This window comes from Colobus angolensis, unplaced genomic scaffold (genome assembly GCF_000951035.1).
Source record: "Colobus angolensis palliatus isolate OR3802 unplaced genomic scaffold, Cang.pa_1.0 Scaffold11, whole genome shotgun sequence".
Lineage (NCBI taxonomy): Eukaryota > Metazoa > Chordata > Mammalia > Primates > Cercopithecidae > Colobus > Colobus angolensis.
Window position 1 is genome coordinate 5,191,008 of NW_012112030.1, and position 22,373 is coordinate 5,213,380.

General features: G+C 42.3%; 1 protein-coding gene and 2 long non-coding RNA genes across 3 annotated transcripts in view; 2 read left to right on the forward strand and 1 right to left on the reverse strand.

Moving 5' to 3' along the window:
* LOC105519768 (ovostatin homolog 2) overlaps positions 1 to 5,868 on the forward strand; it is a 46,974-nt gene extending 41,106 nt beyond the window's left edge. Inside the window, exons 30-36 of the mRNA XM_011953235.1 lie at positions 257 to 466; positions 1,032 to 1,153; positions 2,558 to 2,648; positions 3,018 to 3,086; positions 4,441 to 4,543; positions 5,232 to 5,306; positions 5,716 to 5,868. Coding sequence (XP_011808625.1) covers positions 257 to 466; positions 1,032 to 1,153; positions 2,558 to 2,648; positions 3,018 to 3,086; positions 4,441 to 4,543; positions 5,232 to 5,284 — 648 coding nt within the window. The 3' untranslated portion in view covers positions 5,285 to 5,306; positions 5,716 to 5,868. The remainder of the gene's footprint in view (positions 1 to 256; positions 467 to 1,031; positions 1,154 to 2,557; positions 2,649 to 3,017; positions 3,087 to 4,440; positions 4,544 to 5,231; positions 5,307 to 5,715) is intronic.
* LOC105519760 overlaps positions 5,304 to 22,373 on the reverse strand; it is a 23,289-nt gene continuing 6,219 nt past the window's right edge. Inside the window, exons 2-4 of the long non-coding RNA XR_001003023.1 lie at positions 20,114 to 20,342; positions 8,263 to 8,389; positions 5,304 to 7,204 (exon numbers count right to left, since the gene is read on the reverse strand). This is a non-coding gene — a long non-coding RNA (uncharacterized LOC105519760). The remainder of the gene's footprint in view (positions 7,205 to 8,262; positions 8,390 to 20,113; positions 20,343 to 22,373) is intronic.
* LOC105519754 overlaps positions 14,779 to 22,373 on the forward strand; it is a 9,412-nt gene continuing 1,817 nt past the window's right edge. The window contains exon 1 of the long non-coding RNA XR_001003022.1: positions 14,779 to 14,849. This is a non-coding gene — a long non-coding RNA (uncharacterized LOC105519754). The remainder of the gene's footprint in view (positions 14,850 to 22,373) is intronic.

The window sequence follows — 22,373 nt, forward strand, 5'->3', positions numbered from 1 at the left end:
TTTTAACCAAAGAGACTATATTTTATGAAAAATTTTTAGAAAGTAAAAACACAATTAAGATTTGTTGAAGAAAATTTAAGTGGAAACAATTTGCACAAGCAAGTATATTTTCCTATCATTCAGGATATTGCTTCTTGGAGTTTTGCTGACCTGTTTTAGGAACATTTCTGAGGATTGATATGAAGTCCGTGGTCAAATGATGACCAATATTGTGTCATAACTGAGCTTGGATCATTGCTTGTGCTGTTCTGTGCAGGCAACTCCAGTTTGTCTTCTTGCCATAACCCGTTACATGAAGTTAACCTTCTCTAAGAATCAAAACACCGTTACCTTTAGCAGTGAAGGATCCAGTGAGACTTTCCAGGTTAACAGTGATAACCGCCTACTGGTCCAACGTTCAGAACTAACAAAGGCACCTGGAGAATACACAGTAGATGTGGAAGGACACGGTTGTACATTTATCCAGGTAACAGAAATCTGACTGAGAGGGTGATGAGTGTTTGCCAGTAAAAGAGTCAGACTGTTCAGTTCTACGTGAAGTGTTATCTGACTGTTTTGTGTATTTACACTATCAGTAGCCGAAAATGCAAGTTATTTTATGAAAAGGTACTCAGTTGTCGAAGTTTCTTGAGGAATATTGCTATTGGAAAGTATTCTATCTTCATTAAATTACATTATTCTGAAAGCTAAAGAATTGAACCCGATTCCCTGATGATAAAGATGTAAACTGCATTAATAATAGAAATAAGCAATAGGTTCTTTCTTTTAAAAAATGTTTTATTTTTAATTTTTATGGGTGTATAGTAGGTGTAAATATTTACAGGGTGCATGATGCAGGCATACAATGTGTAAGAATCACGTCGGGGCAGGTGGGGTATGCATCACCTCAAGCATTTATCCTTTGTGTTAGAAATGACGGAAGTATACTCTTAGTTATTTTAAAATGTAAAATTACGTTACTACTGACTATAGTCAGCCTGTATAATTCTTAATACAGGATGGGTTTTCTTATAATTTGCTATCCTTTCCAGGCCACGCTTAAGTACAATGTTCTCCTACCTAAGAAGGCATCTGGATTTTCTCTTTCCTTGGAAATAGTAAAGAACTCTTCGGATATCTTCCAGACTATTTTTGACCTCACAGTGACCCTCAAGTAAGTGTCATATTTTCATAGTAACTCCCATGTGAGCAAGATGGTAAAATATTTAAAAAGTTTGAGCAGTAGTGAAATCACAAAATATAAATCATGGTAATATGATGAGTTCTCATGTTGGTGGTGACAATTCTACAGCACAGTCACTTTCTAGCCCTCTGTCCGGACACTACAATTTAGTACATCTTCAGCTAAATCGGAGCTAAAATGAGGCAAGTATAACATGCAGTCTATGTGAGCGTGATTTGAAAGCTTTTGCTGCACTGATATTCCAATGACACTTTCTATTCTGTTGTATGGAAGTACTCCTAGTTTTGAAAAACAGATTCTATATTTCTTTCTCAAGACAAGCATGCATGGTCATATAGTAGCAAGCCCACAAATGTTTATTTTATAACTGTAAAGAGTAAAATTTTAGATTTTTACTTTTCAGAATAGAAAAACAAAATGATCCTCTTGATTTCAAGCATGATTTATAGATGCTAAAGGATATTAGCCACTCAATGTGGAAAGCATTGAGTAAAATTAGTTTGGCACATATTCTTTAGAATTTCTAAATAAAAATCTCTTGAGCTCCAGGGCTAAGAACTCAGTGAACTGGGGAACTCTTTTTTTTTTTTTTGAGACAGAGTCTCACTTTGTCACCCAGGCTGCAGTGCAGTGGCACAGTGGCACAATCTCAGCTCAATGCAACTTCCACCTCCTGGGTTCAAGGGATTCTTATGGCTCAGCCTTCCGAGTAGCTGGGATTACCAGCGTACATCACCACATCTGGCTAATTTTTCTATTTTTAGTAGAGTCAGGGTTTTGCCATGTTGCCCAGGCTGGTCTTGAACTCTGACCCTCAAGTGATCCACCCATCTTGGCCTCCAAAAGTGCTGGGATTGCAGGCGTGAGCAACCATGCCCTGATGAACTATGGAACTCTTAACTTCATACCCCAATAGTCTTATCCAGAAACAGGAAACTGAGCTAGAAGATCTCTTGGAGACATGTCTACTCCATAATTCTGCTAATATACCACCTTGTAAGCAAAGATGTCCTCTAAGTGTTATGCAAATCTAACACTAACCTAAGTATATGTAACATAGATTTAGAAGCTTTGTTTATCAGTTCAAACTTTGAGACTAAAGGTAAGCTTAAGACCAAGATGTGGGGGAGATTTCTTGTCAGATAATTCATTATTTGCTCCAATTTCTGTTGCTATATATCCTCTCTTTCATTATCATTCTGATCATGCCTATTCACAGATGCTTGAAAATGACTTTCTTCAAATTTTCTCTTCGGCTTTTACCTGTCCTCCAGACTTCTAGCCAATTAGTATTTATCCACCTGGCACTCTCATTATGAGATAAGTCACTTTCTAAAATTGATATCTAAACTAGTGTTTTCTTAAAATTTTCAGATATACTGGAATTCACAATAAATCCAGTATTGTGGTTACAGATGTAAAAATGCTATCAGGATTTACTCCAGCCATGTCTTCCATTGAAGAGGTAAATAATAGAAGCCTAATCTGTCTGCACAAAGACAGCTCCATAGAGTATAAAGATAAAATAAATACTTGTTTAGCAGTTGTTTAGCAAAACAAAACTATAGAATTCTTCAACATTCACCTTTATATTTGTACGCTAGCACTGGAGAGCTGGTGTATTTAATTCGTACAAATTAGCAGTCAATATTTCCTATGGTTCATCATATATTTTTCTTTAGTTGCTCTCCGTGCTTATGAAAACATCATGGCACCAAGGAATGTTCCATAAAACAGAACCCGACATGGAAAAGCATGGACATTCAGTTCTGCAGTGGTGCTGTCATTTGTTCTAATATCTATTCTCTATCCTTCCCTAACAATTTCTTCAAAGCTTGAAAACAAGGGCCAAGTGATGAAGACTGAAGTCAAGAATGGCCATGTTCTTTTCTATTTGGAAAATGTAAGTTTAGCAATAATTTTTTTCTTTAAAGGTTTTCTTTTTTCCTTCTAAGGGCAATTGGATGCTTCCATTTCTTATAGATATGATAGGATTGTAAAAGGAAAAAAATAAGTGACATTAAGGATGACCAGTGTTCTATCCCACTGATCATCTATCTTCTCCTTGCTAGTTCTAAGGCTATTTCACATATGCCCTGGCTACGTGACTAGATAGCTTTCCTCTCCCTATCAAACACAGTCTGGTCACAGAGTAGATGTGTAATTATTTTATAATTTGATTAAACTCTCACAAAGTTTGCCATAATTTTTTTAATTACAATTGTGTATTGAAGGTGTGTGGTGTGATGTTTTGATGTAGTGAGCTGATTGTTATCATCTAGCGTGATTACATGTGAAACAGCTGACTAAAACATCCCTCTCTTCACACAGTTACCTCTTCTTTTTTCATGATGAAGCACTTAAGATCTACTCCCTTAGGGAATATTATATATACAGTATAGCATTGTCAACTGTAGGCTACTGCTGTATCTGAGATTTGTAGAATGTATTCATTCTGCACAGGTGAAGCTTTCTATCCTTTGACCAGCATCTCCCCATTTTCCCTTTTCTGGTAACTACCATTCTCTCTGCATCTATGAATTCAACTTTAGATTTAACTTACAGGTGAGATCCTGCAGTGTTTTCTGTGTGTGTCTGGTTTATTTCACTCCAAATAGTTTCCTCCAAGTTTGTCAATGTTGTTGCAAATGGCAGAAATTCTTTTTATTTAAGGCTGAATAATTTGTGTGTATATATATACATACATACATATATATACACACACACATACATACATATATATATACACACATACATATATATATATATGCCTCAGTTTCATTATTCATTCATCTGTTTCAAACATTTAGGTTGGTTCCTTATGTTGGCTATCATAATGAAAGAATGAGCGTGGGACTGCAGCTGTCTCTTCAGGATATTAATCTCATTTTCTTTGGATGCACACCCAGAAATGGGATTGCTGGATCATAGGATAGTTCTATTTTTATTTTTCTCAGGAAAAGCCAAACTGTGGCTTGCAGTTTAGAGACGTCTTTTCTATATGTATCGTTACCACTCACATAAATGCCTACATTCCTCTAAGACTTCCAGCTAAATTCCTCTCACCTCAATGTAAGCAAAGGAACTGAAAATTTTATATGATTTAAGGTTAACAACTCATTATTTTGCCAATATGTAAGTTAATCATACTCTAGATCTATTTAATTATGTAGATCATAAACTTCTGGGGATAATTTTCTTAGTGATTGTCTTTTCTCAGACTTGCTACAATGTAATTATAATTTGTGTCATTACAGGTTTTTGGTACAGCCCACAGTTTCACTTTTTCTGTTGAGCAGAGCAACCTTGTGTTCAACATTCAGCCAGCCCCGGTCATGGTCTACGATTATTATGAAAAAGGTAGGCAAGCAACAGCCATGCCCTAAGGCTGTTGAACATGGTATTTATATCTAACATTCCCGAGCTACTAAACTTTCCAAAATCAACCTCTGTCTTCACAGAGTAAGCAATAGATGGCATTACTTTGTATACTGGTTTCTTTCTTCCATGGTGCATCTTCTGATTGAACCCATTTTCCAGTTACCAGAGTTTTTCAACACCAGAATCCTTTCAATATAATCTGACAGGGCTCCACTTGAACTTGAAATACAAGCCACATGAAACTTCCAGGTCTTTTTGTTGTTGTCTTTGTTGTTCATGCTAAGACTGACCGTTTCAAGCTACCTCTAAGGACTTTGACTTAAAAAGGGGAGTGGGGAATATTCTGAAATGCTATTTTAAAAATTTGATAGATTAATTTCTAAAACGATTACTAAGATGTCATAGAGATCATACAACTGTTCCCTGGAAGGTTGGTGCTATTTGTTTCTTGTTGAATGCTGTGTGAAGTTTGTCGAGTATTTGAATTCTGTCTCTGACATTTACTAATAGAATGTATTTCGTCAAGTGTCTTACATATTATTAGCATATTTCTGGATGTATAAAATGGGAAAGTAATTGTCTCTATTTCAAAATTATTGGAAAGATTAGATCAAATGTGCTTATATCATCTACTTAATAAAAATACATGTCCCCTTTATTTTTTCAGAAGAATATGCCCTTGCTTTTTACAACATCGACAGTAGTTCAGTTTCCGAGTGAGACAAAGCAATTACTGGAAGAGGTAAAGAAATTTTATTACATCATAAACCATTGAAAACACATCTAATAAGAAAATGAAAACCTAAATAAGATAGAACAGTGGTTGAAGAAAGACGAGTGTCTGGTACTTCATTAGAGTTGTGTAACTGTGTACTACATGAGTATTCTGATAGTTGTTAAGATTGTATTAATTTCTTTAAAAATAGCTTTAAAGAATTCACAGCTATATATGTACCCTTTATAAATCTCTCATTTTTGTTTTGTAGGTTGGCAGGTCAGTAAAAATTTAGGCACATATATTTGTACATATGCATGTATATGTATGATACATGTCTATGTGCCTATATATATGCATGTTTTTATATCGAAATATCTATCTAGATATAAATACAAACCTGTGTTTATTGTTTAAACAATGTTTTAAATCCCAGGTGGAAAAGCATTTCTTTTAACAAACTGATTCTTCTGTATCAAACCTGGAAAAATTTCATGAACTATCTGGCATCCTGAACAGTCCACATCTGCTCTGGCTTCTTACCAGGTTTTATTTCCTTATCATCCCATTAAATGTTGTCATTTTGCAACTGAATCTATGACTTTTTTTTCTTCCAGTACTTTATTCACAGTTTTAATCCTAGAAAACGCAGGGGTTTTTTTGACAGCAACTTGAATAATTTGCTGTATTGCTGTCAACTCTAAATTCGAATGTTTAGACATTATGGAATACAGAGTTAGAATTCTTCCATATCCAAAGAGAGAGAGAGAGAAAGAAGTGGGGGAAGAGAAAGAAGCAGACTAAGTGAAAGTTGAAATGGACTCCATGTTAATTCAAGGAAACAAAAATAAACACACACAACATAGACTCGAATGTATCTTCCAAGATCAAATCTGCCTCCTTAGGCCTAATCCAGCGTTGCCCATCCCGTTGGAGCAAAGGCATTGCTTATGCAGAGGATAGGCCAGCACATCCTTTGCTTGCATCCTTACTCACTAGGTAAACACACCCCTCACACTCCAGATGTGGCCAGTCGTCACCCCCGAGGGATACTGGTCAGGTACTCAGGGATGGTTGAGAAACGATTGTGGCCTGCCTCAGACCCACCCCACACAGTGGGCTGAGCAGATTTCCAAAGTGCAGAGACAGCATTGCAAAGGCAGAGTGTGCCAGGATGGGCCCTAGACATACACTGTACAATCCATCTCAGATGTGATGGGAGCAAGTTGGCATGTCCCAGCCCACAGGCACTGCTCCTCACACCCCCACCTGGGTGGGAGCCATCACAGACTAGCATCCCCTTGTCCTGCCCCGATCCTGGTTTTCTGGCTGGCTTTGCAGATCAAAGGGCATCCTTCCACTTGGACCAATCCTGGGGGAGACATCTCTCAGAAGACAGTCCTAGAACATGGAATGTGACCTTGTTTGGAAATAGGGTCTTTGCAGAGGTTACCAAAGTAAGAGGAGCTCACAGTGGATTAGAGTGGGCCCCACCTAGTCTAATGATTCCTGTCCTTAAGAGAACACACACACGCACACACACACACACACAAGAATGTGCCTGTGAAAATGGAGGCAGAGCTTAGAGTGAAGTGTCTACAAGGCACGGGACATGGACAGTTGCCAGAAACCAGCAGAAGCCAAGAGAGAGCCATGGAGTTGATCTGCCTCACAGCCTCTAGTAGGAACTTGTCCTGCCACTACCTTGACTTTGCATTTCTAGCCTTTGCAACTGATGGAATAAACTCTTGTTGTTTAAAACCAGCCAGGTGTGGCATGTTTTTATGTGAGCCCTGGGAACCCAATACTGACTTTCAAGGGCCTCATCCCACTGACTTCAAAGCAGGCCTGGATCTGTGTGTTGTCTCAGTTCTGGGAGCTCCCATGAACCTGCAGAGAGATTGCAGGGTCTTCCTGAACGTTGCCTGAAGAGGAAAGAGGGACTCAGAGGATTGCCCCGATGTCGCCCCTCCCTCCTCCTAAATTCTGCTGGGCTCTCCCACTACCCCAGGAAGACATCCCTGCTAACTTCTGCCCTGCAAGTTGACCCTGACATTTTCAAGTGTCACCTGCCCCTGTGAACTTGAATGGATTGCTCTGTTCTTTGCCCAAGAGTAGAAACATCTGCCTGGGGTGCAGCTTGTCCCAGTGGCTGGGACTTCCCTGACACACAGCTCCCTCCATCTGCTGTGGAGTGGTCTCACTGACATCTGGGCAAGCAACTGGAAGAAGCTTCAGCCCCAGTTCTAAAGGTTCACAGTGACCGGCAGCTGGGATTGAGACAGACCCGCCTTCTGTAGGTGGACTTTGGTGCTGGCCCCAGTTGTCCTTTTATAGACACTACCTTTGGAAGGGGCGCAATTTTCACCCACCTGCCCTGCCGGTGTGGCAGGGTATTTTTTATTCTTTGTATCCAGTTGTTTCTTGGTGTTTCTTGGTGGACAGAATGGAAGATATGCCTTTTCCTAAGCATGGCTGTGGCACAAGAGGCTCTCCAAAGCAGCTGCTCGGGTGGCTCAGCCTGGAAACCAGGACAGGTTGAGAGGGAGCGTCTTCCTGAGCCCTCAGGATGTCATCCACAACGGATGGGACAGGCTCTGGGGAGCTGTTCTTCACCCCTTCCAGAGCTGAAACCAGAATGAGACTACCTGTCTCTCCAAAACATAAAAAAAATTATCTGGGCTTGGCAGCATGCACCTGTAGTCCTAGCTACTTGGGAGGCTGAGGCAGGAGGATTGTTTGTGTGTGCCCGGGAGTTTGAGGATACAATGAGCCATGATCGCACTTAAGCCTGGGTGACAGAGAAAGAACCTGTCTCAAAAAAAAAAAAAAAGAAAAAGAAAAAGAAATCACCTTGTTTGTGAATATAATTTCTTTCTTTCTAAACTTACTACTTTTATTTTGTGTCATTTTTGTGCCTTATGTATTGGCTAGGACTTCCAATACCATGTTGAATAGGAGTGATGAGAGTAAACATCCTTGCCTCATTCTCAATCTTATGGAGAAGGCAATAAGTTTTTCATCACTAAGTAAGATGTTTGCTGTAGGCTTTTTGAAGGTGCCATACATCAGGTTAAGAAGCTTGCTTCTATTCATAGTTTGCAGAAAATCTATAATAGGAAAATATGTTGAATTCTGTAAAATTTTTTTCTATATCAATTGATGTGATCATGTTGATTTTCTTGTTAGATTATTACTATGGCAGATTACACTGATTGATGTTCAAGTATTGAAGCAGTCTTGCATTCCCAGGAAAAACCCACTTGGTTATGGTGTATTCCAAGGACTACATAAACACACACACACACACACACACACACACACACTCCAGAAGTAACACAAGTTCAAAATACAAAATTCAATTTAATTTGCATATACTAACAATAACTAACAGAAAATCGACATTTTAAAATAATTGCATTTGTACTATCTCTGAAAAAAAATGAAATGATTAAGTCTCTATAAGATCTGTATGCTGAAAATGTACAAAATCCTGTAAATAAAATCACAGAAGACCTAAATCAATGAAGAAATATATGGATTCATGGATTGAAATACTCAATATAGTAAAGATTTCAATTCTTCCCAAATTGATCTATACTTTTAATACATCGCCATCAAAATCCCACCAAAGAATATGTTGTATATCAGGTGATCTGATTTAAAAAAACGTGCAAAGATTAAAAGGTAGAAAAAAGAATGACATTGGAAAAGTGATGCTACGCAATTTTAAAGTTCTGCTCCAATTCTAAAGTAGTCAAGACAGTGTGAATCCAGCAAAGGGATAGACACAGAGATCAATGGGACAGACTGTGTCCAGGAATAGATCCGCACAGACATGGAAAATTGATTTCTAACAAAGCTGCAAAGACAACTCAATAGAGAAAGGACAATCTTTCAACAAATGCTACTGAAACAACTCAATTTTCATATGCAAAAATTTGAACCTCGACCCAAAGCTCCTACTTTATATAAACATTAATTCAAATGGAGCACAGATTTAAATAAAAAATGTTTAACACTATGAAACTTTTAGAAGAAACCGTAGGAGAAATATTCAAGACTAAGTTGTCAGACATGACACCAAAATAACAATTCATAGAAGAAAATACTGATAAAATGAACTTCCTCAATATTTAGGACTTTTGCTCTGTGAAGGATCTTATTAAGAGGACAAAAAGACATGCTACAGACTGAGTGAAAACATACAGCACAAACCATATAGCAGATAAAGGACTTGTATGTAGAATCTATGAAGAACCTTCAAAATTCATCACTTTAAAAAAAAAATCCTATGAAATAGTGGGCAAAAGACATGAAAAGACATTTTGTCAAAGAAAGAACATGAACAGCACAGAAGCACAAGTGAATATGATCAGCATCAGTAACCATTAGAGAAATGCAAATTAAAACAATGAGGTATCACTATGTCTGTTAGGATGGACACCAAATGCCAGCAAGATTGCTTAGAAACCAGACAACCCACACATCACTGGCGTCACTTGAACAAGATATAGACACCCTGGAAAAGAGTTTGGCAGTTTCTTATAAAACCAAAGGTACACGTCCTATGTGACCCAGCAATTTCACTCTTCAGGATTTAACCGGAAGAATGAAAACAGGTTCACAAAAACCTGTACATGAATGTTCTTAAAAGTTTTATTCAAAATAGCCTCAAACTGGAAACCACCCAAATATCTTTCAATGGTGAAAGATTCAACAAATGATACTACATCCATATAAAAGAATACTACCCAGGAACAAAAAGCAAGAAATTATTGATACAGGCAACAACTTGAAAGCTTTGTTAGAGCATGAAACTTGGTGAAAAAAGCCAATCTTTTGTTGAAGATTGGGTTTTGGCTTTTGTTGAAGAAAGGAAAAAACTTTCTCTTGTGAAAAAAGCCAATCTTCTAAAAGGTTTTACACTTATAAGATTCCATGTATAAAACATTCTCCTATTGCGGGATAATTTAGGAATCAAAGAAACCGAGGGGTTGAGGAGGATATTTATTATTTAGGTGCACCAGTCCAGTCGGATTAACATCCAAAGGACTGAGCCCTGAACAAAGAGTCAAGTTACCTTTTAAAGCATTTTGTGGGGCAGGGGAAGATCTGTGCAGGGGGAAGCATATTACAGAATCAAGAAACAAAGACAGTTATTCAATTGAGACTTGCATTACATTATTTCTTACTTTTCAAGGAAAAACATGTTTTGCAACTAGAGTTTATCTGTCTAGTGACCTTGCAGCTGCACAGCTAGAGAAACGGGTCTTCATAATGCCTGGGAAAGGGAGAGATAAGGCTCACTAGTCACAGAAAAACAGGCAGTTAATTGTTAAAGACTCCAGCTCTTTCTCTTCCTCAGGGGGAATTGGGTTTCTTACACACAGCTGAGTTTTTGCTTGCACATTCTTTAATTCCTTTTAATTCCTGTTCCACTCCAACTAACAAAACTATAGAGATGGAGAACAGATTGGTGGTTGCCAGGAGACAGGGACAAGGTACGAGGATATGACTAAAAAGAGGTAGCACAAGTTGAGTTCCTCTCAGTGATCAAACAGTTCTTTGGCAAGGACACTGGTGCAAGTGGTTACAAGATACTGCATATGAGACCATCTTGCATAGAACACACACAGACAAAGGAGTACATGCAAACACTGTGAAAACTGCATCAGGTCTGTAGTCTAACAATAGCCAACCCATGCCCATGCCCTGGTTTTGATGGTGTCCTGCTGTTCTGTAAGATAGTACTGTCAGGGGAAGCCAGGAAAAGCATCCAAGGGACTCTCTACTACTTTTGCGACTCCCTGTGAATCTAGTCATTTCAAAATAAGAATTTTAAAGAAAAGCAACCGAGTGATTTTTATATAATAAATGCCAGGTTAATCCTCATATACGAATGCACAGATAAAACTGAGTATATCAAAATGGTAACATATCTGTTAGTTTTTGAAGGGAAGGTGAGGGTTAAAAAAAGACAGAGGGAGAGTTGGTAGCTCGACAGCAACACAAGTTCATCGCTAGAGCAACCTGCTGAGGTGGGGGACCAGCTTAACGCCAGAGCCCACCACCGCTTACAGGCTGGAGTACTTATAGGTATGGGTGGGAAGGGTCTGGGTGGCATGGCTTGCTGCTTGACAAAGATGTTCCTCCGGTTGGGCCTGCTCCCGGCAGGGTATGATAGGGACGTTCCTGTGCCTTGTGGTCAGGTGGTGGGGGAGGACGTTTCTTACAGTGGAACCCCCATGGAATGTTTTGCTCTGACCAAGGTCTGTGAAATGGCAGGGGGCTTACGAAACGGTGCAGTCTGGACTAACAGTATCCAGATCGTAGATTTAAAAATCATTTTTCTTTTCTTGGTAGGTCTTTTCAATATGCTCTGTATAGTCTAAAATAAACATGTTACTTTGTCACATTTAAAATGTTATTTTTAAAGTATGTTCTCTTCAAAACGCATTTAAACTGTTTGACAAATTAGAAAATCGTTTATTAAAAGCAAGGAGGCTTATAGGCAAATCCTAATTCAAGTGAATTCAATAAATATTCTTTAAGCACTTTCTATATGCAGGCAATTATAAGAGTATTTAAGATATATCTAGTATACATCTAGAGTGAAGACATGACAAATACTTATAACATAGGATAACATATATGATATTATAGGCCTACACAATATTCTGAAATAATACAGGGGGGCATAATTAACCATGCACAGGCTAGGAGAAGGTTCAAAGAAGAGGGCTTTTCAGGATATAAAGGAAAAGAGGGAATGGCATGGGAGGAGAAAGAACTTTTCAAAAAAAGACAATAGGGCCAGGAGTGGTGGCTCGTGCCTGTAAGCTTACCACTTTGGGAGGTTGAGCTGAGGGGCTCACTTGAGCCCAGGAGTTTGAGACCCGCCTGGGCAACATAGTGAGACCCCTGTCTCTATTTAAGTAAGTTTAATATTTTAGAAAGACAACAGAGTACACAAGAAGCATTGAGGCAGAGAAAACACAGCATGCAGAAGAAAGCAGAGTCAAATGGGTAACGTTATTTCTAACACCAAATGATGAAAGCAGAATGAGGCTATTAAAATTGACATCAGAAAGTGCATTTAGTGACTTCAGTCTTTAGTGGAAGTTCCTAGTGTATTAAATGAACAGATGAGGAAAGGCCTTAATTGCTGTGCTGTGGGAATAGGGAACCGTTAAAAGGCTAAGTGTGAGAGGATCTGTAATTCAGAGAAATTGCTCTGTTGGTAACGTGGAGGGTGAATTTGAGAGGAACGAGACTGGAGGCAGGAGCAAGGCAGTAATGAAACGGCCTCATCGTCTGGAGTATCAGCTGAGGTTTGTGATCTCACAGCCATGGAGAACAAGGATGTGGACTCACAAAGAGTGAGGTTAAGAGCGGAAGTTTAATAGGTGGAAGAAAAAGCAAAGCTCACTGCTGCAGCGAGGGGTCACAGAGAAATGGATCGCCGGTCCATGGCAAAACGCAGGGGGTTTTACAGATGAGCTGGTGAGGAGGTGGTGTCTCATTTACAAAGGACGTGAAAGACTAGTCAGACCAGGCGTGCCATTTGCATAGGGCGTGAAAAACTGCTTAGACCCGGTGTGCCATTTGCATAGGGTGCAAAATCCTGGTCGCCCCCTCCCGAATCTTGTATTATGCAGGCGGGTTCTCTGCCTGAGCTGTGCCATGTTACCCATTTCTCTATTACTGCACACGTGGTGACAGAAAAGGGAAAATGGACCCACCATGTTGGACATGCCCGGCCCCCAGGTAGCCCTTTTCTATTGGCACAGCTGCCAGCTTGCTTAACTACATTTGCAGCTTGATTTTTCAGGCTGCTTTTTGTTAGAAAAAGATAATTTGTTGGGCTGCTTTTTGTTGGAAGGGAAGCTCTGCCAAGGACTCTGTTCCCCTCACTATCTGCCTAAATAATGTCTTTCTACCTCCTGTTTCAGTAGCAGTGGAGGTGAGGAGTAAAAATACGTCAAACTTGGCCACTGATTAGAAAAGGTGAGAGGAGGGGTCAAGGAGAGGAAAAAGTGCTGGATCACGCCCAGGTTTCAGGCTGGAACAGGGCAAATGGCAGCAGCATACAATGTTGAATATAGAGGCAGAGAAGCCCACTTGAGTGGAGAGGGATAACGGGGCATTCTAAGACAGGTTGGGTTTGAGATTTCCTGACGTATCCAAGTGGAAAAGGTTTGGGAGCATGAGGATTCACCGAGCTCAGGGCAGAAGATAGGGAATGTGCAGTCATCAGCTTGCAGGGGATGGCTGAATCCATTCTCCCACTTCAGCAGAGACGCACCCAAGCAAAGTGCTGAGAATCCTGGAGAACACCAACATTCCCCAGTGAGCTGAAAGACAATTTTAGAGGAGGCACAGAAGAAAAATGAAATGGAAGAGAGTGCTGTAGAGAGCACCATAATCCAGGGCTTTGTCTGGAAGCAGGCTGCTTGAATAACCATTTCCTTTTCTGTAAATGAGAGTAAAATTCTCTACCCATGCATGGAAAAAAAAATTCTCAACAAACTAGAAACAGGAAGGAATTCATGAACGTGATGAATGTTGGAGTGCCTCCAACCTGGACAACAGAGACCCTGTTTCAAAAACAACAACAACAGCAAATTTAGTCCTTTTCTTTTACAGATACATACTAAGATATCCATGGATGAAATTATATGATGTCCGGGATTTGCTTTAAAATAACAAAAGAGGAGGAGAAGTGGGTGGGAGTATACAGAAAACAAGATTGGCCATGAGTTAACAAATATTTAAATCTGCTGATGAGGAGGTGAAAGCTCATTACACTATCCTCTTGTACAAAATACTCCAGATACAAAGTTTTTCTAAAAATCTGCTTCATGGGTTTGTCGTGAGCATTGAATAAGGGCATGTATACAGAGTGCTTCATCACCATGGCTGACAGGTAGTCAGCACTCAAACATTGTTTTTAGTTTTGTTTAGTCCCTGTCCATTAACCACACCCAAAAGAGTTGGCTTATTTACACCAAGAACCCTGGCCCATGGACCTTTGTCCACTTGGAGGTAATTTATTGAAATTTGAGGTTTAGGATGAGGCAATGCCAGCCTTCAGAGTCCCAGGCCTATTGTGCAACAGCAGAGCCAACAGTCCCAAATGCCTCCCTAGCATGCCTAGTAAGTAGGATCACTTTCCTCTCGCCTTGTAGGCATACTGGAGATCATTGACTCATTCATTCACTATTTTTCATTCATTTCTTATGTGCCAGGTATTGGGTGCTGGGAATCCATAATACAGTGGACCCTTAATTGACTGGAAGCATCACTTTCAAAGCATCATTTCAGGATGAATATTTGAGTGCCAAGTGAATTCAAGCTACAGGGCTAAGGATCCATGCCTCGGTCACCATGAAGACCTTCCCAAGAGTCAGCCCTACAAGGCACATAGAAATGAGTGGAGACATAGAACTCACTCCTACAAAGCCTGGAACCTGATAGAGCACGTGAGACAGGAGCCCAAATAACCAAGAACAGGGAGCTGAATGTGAGAGGCAGGCTCCAAAGGATTCGGCCACCAAGGTGGAGAAAGTATGTGTGCAGAATGGGAAGTAGTCCGGTTTGGCTGACACATTTAGTAGGCATGTGGAGAGAGGTGGAAACTGAGGCTGGAATGATCCACGTGGCAGGGCCACGTGTGTAGAAGGTCAGGCTCAGGCATCTGAATCTCATTCGGTATCAACAGAGTCACTTCTTGGTGCCAAGCAAAGGCTAGCAGGCTTAGGACCAGGATTCAGGAAGCGGTCTCTTGAAGCAAGTGACTGAGCCCATGAACCACCCAGGGAAGGCCCATCCCAGTCTGGCACCGCACCTCAAGCTCACATTACACGACCACATGCATCAAACAGACCACATGCATGTTCACACACGACCATATGTATGTTCACATGACCATATGCATGTTCACACATGACCACATGCATGTTCACACACAACTATATATGTGTTCACAGGACCATATGTATATTCACACAACCATACACATGTTCACACGACCATGTGCATGTCATATGCAACCATATGCACATGTGGTCACATGGATATTCATACATTACCACATGGAACCTCACATGACCATGTGCATGTTCACATGTGGCCACATGCATGTCAATACATGACCATATGTATGCTTATGTGACCACATGTGTATTCACACATGACCGTATGTATGTTCACACGCTCGATGAATCACAGTTTTATAAGACCTGAGACAGACATGCGTTTTGGGAGATCCAGCTTCAGGGTATGGGCTCATCTTGTCCACACATGGAGACTAGACCTGAACTATCTCTGAGAAAGTTGCCTGCCAGTTTAGAGCAGGGCTTCAGAAACCTTTTCCATAAAAAGCCAGTTAGGCAGTTAGGAAACGTCTGAAGGCTTTGCAGGCCATGTAATCTCTGTTGCAACTACTCAACTCACTAAAGCAACTATGAACAATTTCAACATGAAGGAGGGTATGAAGGTGTGTTCTGATAAAACAGGACCTGGCCATAGTTTGCCCAGCCTAGTCTAGAGTTTGTAGCCTCTTCCCAGAACCCAGTGCCTGCTTCAGACACAGACCCACTCCAACTCCAGCCAGAGACGCAGGCCTCATTCGTCAGAAACTGGGAATGCTCCTTTAGAAGGACACCCCTCCAGGCCTGAGGATCTGTGCACTATGGGAGGCCTGGAGCTACTCATGCTCCACCCAGCTTGATGCAAGCTGGCCCCGTCAGGCCCCGCCAGGCCCCGCCACCATTATCCTTGCTGACCACTCCCGGCATCCTCTTAAGCGGAGGCTGCCCACCTCTCATGTTCTATGCCACAGGGTCGGGCACTGCACTGGCTCCTTCCAGCCCCACAGAAGCCCCCTCCACAGCCTGTCACTTAGGAGCTCCTGTACACCCAGTTGAGCCCAGACAATTTCTTTAGGAAACCTTCTCAGCACTCTGAAGTCCAGATCGCAGGCCCCTCCTGGAATGTTCTCCTTGTAGCCTGTTCTTCACTTATGAGACCACACTGCATATTGAACTGCAACCATCAGCTTCACCATCTAACTCCTCTGTGCCAGGCCAGGAGCTCAATGGGAGAAGGAACTCATCACAGTGCCTGCCCCTGGAAGGCTGTTCATCAACATGCAGTGAAAGAAAGAATTCACAGGCTCTTCCAACAGGAAGAGAGACTGGACCTTATAAGACCCAAAGGGAAGGCACTGTCTCAAAACCAGTGAAAAATAGCAGGGATCTAGATTAGAGCGTGCAGTGGGAAATGAAATAGTGGGGGCTGGGGAGATGCCCCACATTTGTCAATGACTCCTAATCTTTCTCCCGAGATCACTCCTACACCCTTGTGTTCAGCTGCCACCAACACTTACACCAGCCACTGAAGCCAGAAACCTGGGAGACCTCTGCCCTCATCCAGCCCCAAAGACCAGAACCTGTCATTTCCACCTCGCTCACCCCACTTCCCTTCCCATTGCTCCTGCCTTAGTTCAGACCACCGCCCTCGCTCCCTCTGCCTAGCTCAAGCCAAGCTGACTGGGCCAGCGGCCTTCAGGCCTGCCTTTCTCCATCCTGCCATGTCTGTCCTCCACAGACCGAACAGGGAGCTGTCATTTTAAAGTGCAGGTCTGCTCTGGTCATTCTCCTAATGAAACCCTTCGGGGGCTTATCAAGGCCCTGGTCCAGACTCCTTAGCACGGCCATGCAGGACAGCCCTCCATGATCCTCCCCTCCCTGAGACCCCTCCTGCCCTCAGCACCCTGTGTTCAAGCCCCAGCTTGCCCTGTGGTGTCGCACTCAGCCCAGTTCCCCTGCCTGGGGTGCCCTGCCTGGCCTAGGAACGAGGAAAGCCTACCAGCTTCCGAGACTCAGCTCAAGCACTTCCTCCTGCTGGGTGTTTTCTGAGACCCCCTCCTCTCCCCACTTCCTCGGGATCCCACAGTCCCCTGAAGGGCCTTCTGCCCCAGCGTTTGGCCCCACTGTTTGGCCCTGTATCTGTTTCCATGGCTGCCTCACCCATTCAGACCACCAGCTCCTGCAGAGCAGAGCCCCATATCTCAGTCGGCTTTGCATTCCCAGAGCCTGGCACAGAGCCTGGCTCCCATGCACCCTCAATAACCCTTGAAAATTCACTGAAATCCTGGACAGTGCCGAAGAGGCACCTAGGATGGGAGAATGATCTGCTGCCGTCTCCTGGCAATGTGAGGCATTGTCATAAGCCCAGACATCTCCCTGCCAGCCTTGCAAAGACAAGTGCAGGAAGGGGAAGCTGGAAAAGTTGCTGATGGAGAATGGGGTAGATGGATACTATCTAAGGAGACACACTGGATTGAGAGGTTGCTGAGACCCTGCCAGCTCCCACACTATTCCCATGTCCATGGGTGCAGGGGCCAGGTCAGTGCTTCCAAAGAAGGCTGCATCCTTAGTGGCTCTGGCTTCCTCTAACAAACCCTAAATGAGATCTTGCTTCTCAAGATAACCTGTTGTTGTGTTGTTGTCACTATCACTGCAGCTTTTATTCACTTCATTGGGCAACCACTGAGTTTTTCCTCCATTGCTGTAGAACATGTGGTTTACTCTTGTGTATAGAGAGACTTAATTTAACCACTGGCTTTTCCTGATTTTAACTCAGCTTCCTACTGTTAGGAGGTTATTTCTGACATTCTGGGTTTCTCAGCTTTCTGTCAGAACCCACATACTGTCGTTCTTCAGTATCTGTTGGAGACTGGTTTCAGGGTCCTCCCTTGAAGATACCAACAGCGCAGGTGCTCAAGCCCCTGATATAAAATGGTGCAGCATTTGCAGACAACCTACGCACACCCTGCATGCACTTTCAATAAGCTCTAGATGACTTGTGATACCTAATTCAACGTAAATACTATGTCAATAGTTGTTTAGGGAATTATGATAAAAAGAAAAGCTTGTACATGTTCAGCACATGTGCAATGTTGTTTGAGTAGTTTTACCCCACATGGTTGAATCCGTGGATGCAGAGCCTACAGCTACAAGACATACAGGTGGGGAGGGCTAGCTTTTCCAGTCAGTGTCCCCCAAACCCCGCTCTGTCCACTGCTTCAGCAGGTCAGGCGATATCATGTGCCCCTCCTCGAAAGGAGTAGCATTATCTCAGCTCCTCTTGGGGTTGCAGGTCTAATTGTCTGCATCTTGACATCTGGAAAGTTTACCCAACACCTAACAGAAGACGTGGATTAGGTGAAGGAGCTTGGGACCATAGATGGGTATTTGTGAGTTATGTGCACAGACATAGCCACTTGCAGAGAAAGATCACCTGTTGTTCACGTTTAAATCCTCAATCTCTATTGCACAGGGCATGCAGTAAACATCAGATGTCTGTGGAACAAATGCATGGATTGTACATGAAAGAAGTAAAAGGGACCACCTTCTCATGGTGTAGAAAATTAGAGCTGCATGACACATTTTGCCCTAAATTTAGGAATCCACCCCACTAGACAAGAAATACCTTTTCGAATTAACTAATGATCTCTCCACTTCTTTCCCTGAAGAGTTTACTGAACAATGATCAGGAGGGCACCATAAACTTTATTTCCATGTCAAACAGTACCTGTCCTCCAGTGGTTTATCATCTATTTGGTGAGACACGGTACAAATGAAGAAAGATTGCTCCCCATCCTCAGAAGGTCTGTAACCTCACCGGATGAGGCATCCATCTCACACTTGCTTCTCCAGAAGGACTAGAGAACCACAGGAGACCATGTGTCATGAAAGGTTGAACGCACGATCACTTAGCACTGAAAATACGCAGCACAGAAAATAAGTGTTTGTAGTTAGGTGGCACTCTCAGGGCACCAGGCTTCCTGAAATAAGCTGACTTGGAACTGCCCTAGGCTGGGAAGAAGTTTAAAAGAGAACAGAAAATTCACTGTTCCGTGGTCTGGAGGCACCCTGGGTTCTCCGACCCTGAGTCTCAGCCAGAGATCCTGGTGGGGAGACAGGAGTGTGAAGCCATCGACCACTCTGTCTATGTTCTCACTCTTCAGAGTGTGGCACTGGGGCAGAAGCAGCAGAGATGACCACTGCATACATTCCAGCTCCCAGACAGAGGCATACATGACTTCACCCTCGAAGAAAATCCATGTCTTTTCAGGGTGCACTCCAGAGTGAAGTGAGGCTGGACTGGAGTGAAGTGCTGCTCAGGCTGACGGTGCCAGCTCAGAATGTCTTCAGTGAAGCCAGCACCCGTTTGAAGAAGATTAAGGGATGAGGCCATCCAGTGAGCCAGAGGGTCCCTGAGAAATGAGATGGCCTTACTTTCCTGGATTCCCTACCGTTCACTCACAGAAGCAGCTTGGTCCACGGAACTGGGCAGCGCTGTTCTGGAATAATAATGAACAGCACACACGGAACGCCTCCTCAGAGCCCAGGGAGGGAGGCAGGCAAGTGCTGTCTCCCCAGCACCTGCTCCTGCCTGGGCCAGCAGCCCTGACCCTTCTGACAAACCCCCAAGAACTTCAACCACGACCTGGCTTCTCACCATCTCCAGCCCAGACTCTCTGCTTCCAAAGCCTAGTGGATCCACCGGATGGACCTCACCTCCCACTGTCCCAGCACACGCTGCTTTATCTGAGAGGTGCCTGTTCCCCAGGCAGCAGCGCTCATGTTTGCCTGGGGGCTTCCCCACACTGTTCCCACCACCTGAGATACCCTGCTCCTTTCCACCCTAAACAATGGTAGGAACAAATCAACACGGCCTTAAAGTCAGAAGAGCCAGCTTCAAGTCCTCCACTAAAGAGAGAGTTCATAATCCCACAAATAAACATCAACTTAGGATCTTACAGTCACAGAGGTCCGATGTCCGCAGTCAGTCTCTGAGGGCTGAAGTCATGGTGTCATCAGAGCTGGCTCGCTCTGGAGCTGCAGGGAGACGTTGCTCCTTTGCCTTTCCCAGCTCCCAGAGGCGGCGTGGGTTTCTTGGCTCATGGTCCCACAGCACACAGACCTCTGCTTCTATGGCCACTTCTCCATCTCTGACTTTGGCCTTTCTGCTTCCCTCTCATGAGGACTCCTGTGATTACATCAGACACTGCCAGGTAATCCAGGAGGATCTCCCCATCTCAGCGTCCTTAGTTGAATCATATCTGCAAAGTCCCTTTCGCCAGGTAAGGTAAGAAACTCACAGTTTTTACAGATTAGGTTGTGAACATCTTTGGGAGGCCATCATTCAGCCTAGCATGGTGAGATATACATATATCTTTAATTTTTGTTTATTTTTTAGTGACAGGGTCTCACCATGTTGCCCAGGCTGACCTCAGACACCTGGGTTCAAGTGTCATCCTGCTTTGGGCTTCCAAGTAGGTAAGACTACAGGCAAATGCAACTATGCCTGGCTTATATCTTATAAATAGATAAGAAAACAGTTTGATTTTTTTTTAATGGATGAAAGTCTTGACCAGGCACTTCACCAGAGAAGTATACAAAATGGAAAAAAAAAAAAAAATGCCTGAAAAGATTCAGAACGTCATCATTCATTAGGGAAATGCAGCCTGAAACCACAATGGCATCCGCACTAGAATAGGTGAAATCGAAAGACACATCCATGTTGGCAAGGCTGCAGTTCAGGGGAACTCACACGGTGCTGACGGACATGCAAGACAGCACAGCTGCTCTGGAAAATAGTTTAGCAGTTCCTTATAAAGTCAAACATAGGACCCAGGGATCCTTCCTCCAAGTGTTTATCCAAGACAAATGAAAGCAGATTTCCACACAACAATCTGCACAAGAATGTTCCAGCAGCTTCCTCCTGCTCCCCAGAAGCTGAGAGCAGCTCAAGTGGCTTTCAGCTGATAAATGGATAAAAATAACTGTGGTATGCCCATACAGTGGAATATATTCAGTAATAAAACAGGGCAACTTACTCATACACATCTAACATGGATACCTCTCAAGAGTTTTACATGAAGTGAAAAGAGCCAGACACAAAAGATACCTGCTGTAGGATTCTTTTACCTGAAATTCTAGAAAAGGCAAAATGACAGTGTGAGAAAGCAGATCTGTGGATATGAGGGCGAGGAGAGAGGCTGCTGGGGAGGAGCCCTAACAGGCACACGGGAACCCTGAAGGATGCTGGAAACGGTCTGTGTCTTCATTGTGACGACCACGTGGCTACATGCATTTATCAGAACTCATTGAGCTGCACATCTAAAGCTGGCAAATTTTAACATATGTCAACCACACCTCAACAAAGCTGATATTAAAAATCAATTGAACTATTGCACAACAATGTGAGTATTCTTAATGCCACTGTACTGTACAATTAAAAATGGTTAAAATGGTAAATTTTATGTTATATATATCATAATTAAAATAAATAACCCCCCTAAATCAATTGCATTCCATATACTGGCAATAAACAATTGGAAAATACACTTTTGAAAGGAGCATTTACAATAGTACCAAAACCAAAAAATACCTAGGAATCGAACTAAGGCAGGCAAGACCTTTACACTGAAAACTATGAAACACAAAACATTGCTGAGAAAAAAATTAAAGAAATACCTAATTAATGGAGGATTATATCATGTTCATGGACTGGAAGACTCAATATTTTCAGATGCCAAATCTTTCTAATTTGATGTACAGATTCAGTGGAATGCCAATTAATCCCAGCATTTTTTTTTTTGGTATACATTGAAGATGATTCTGCAGTATACGTGGAAAATCAAAGAATCAAGAACAGCCAAGGCAGCCCTGAAAAAGAAGAACAAAGCTGGAGGATTTAACTGCTAGACAACAACACTTCTTTTAAAGCTGCAGTAGCTAAGATGCTGAAGTGCTGGCACAAGGATATATTTCTAAGACCAATGGCGCAAACAAGAGTGCACAGAGGTGAAAATGTAGTAACACCTGATAGATGACACAGGAGAGACAGCACAGTTAAGTGGGGAGAGGGTGGTCTTTCAATAAATGGCCTTGGGCTAACCACACATCCATATAGAAAAATAGAAACCATGACTGTTCACCTCAGTCCTGATGTAAATAAATCTGAGATGGATCCTAGACCAAACCATGAAGGGTAAAAAAAGTCAATCTGTGTTAA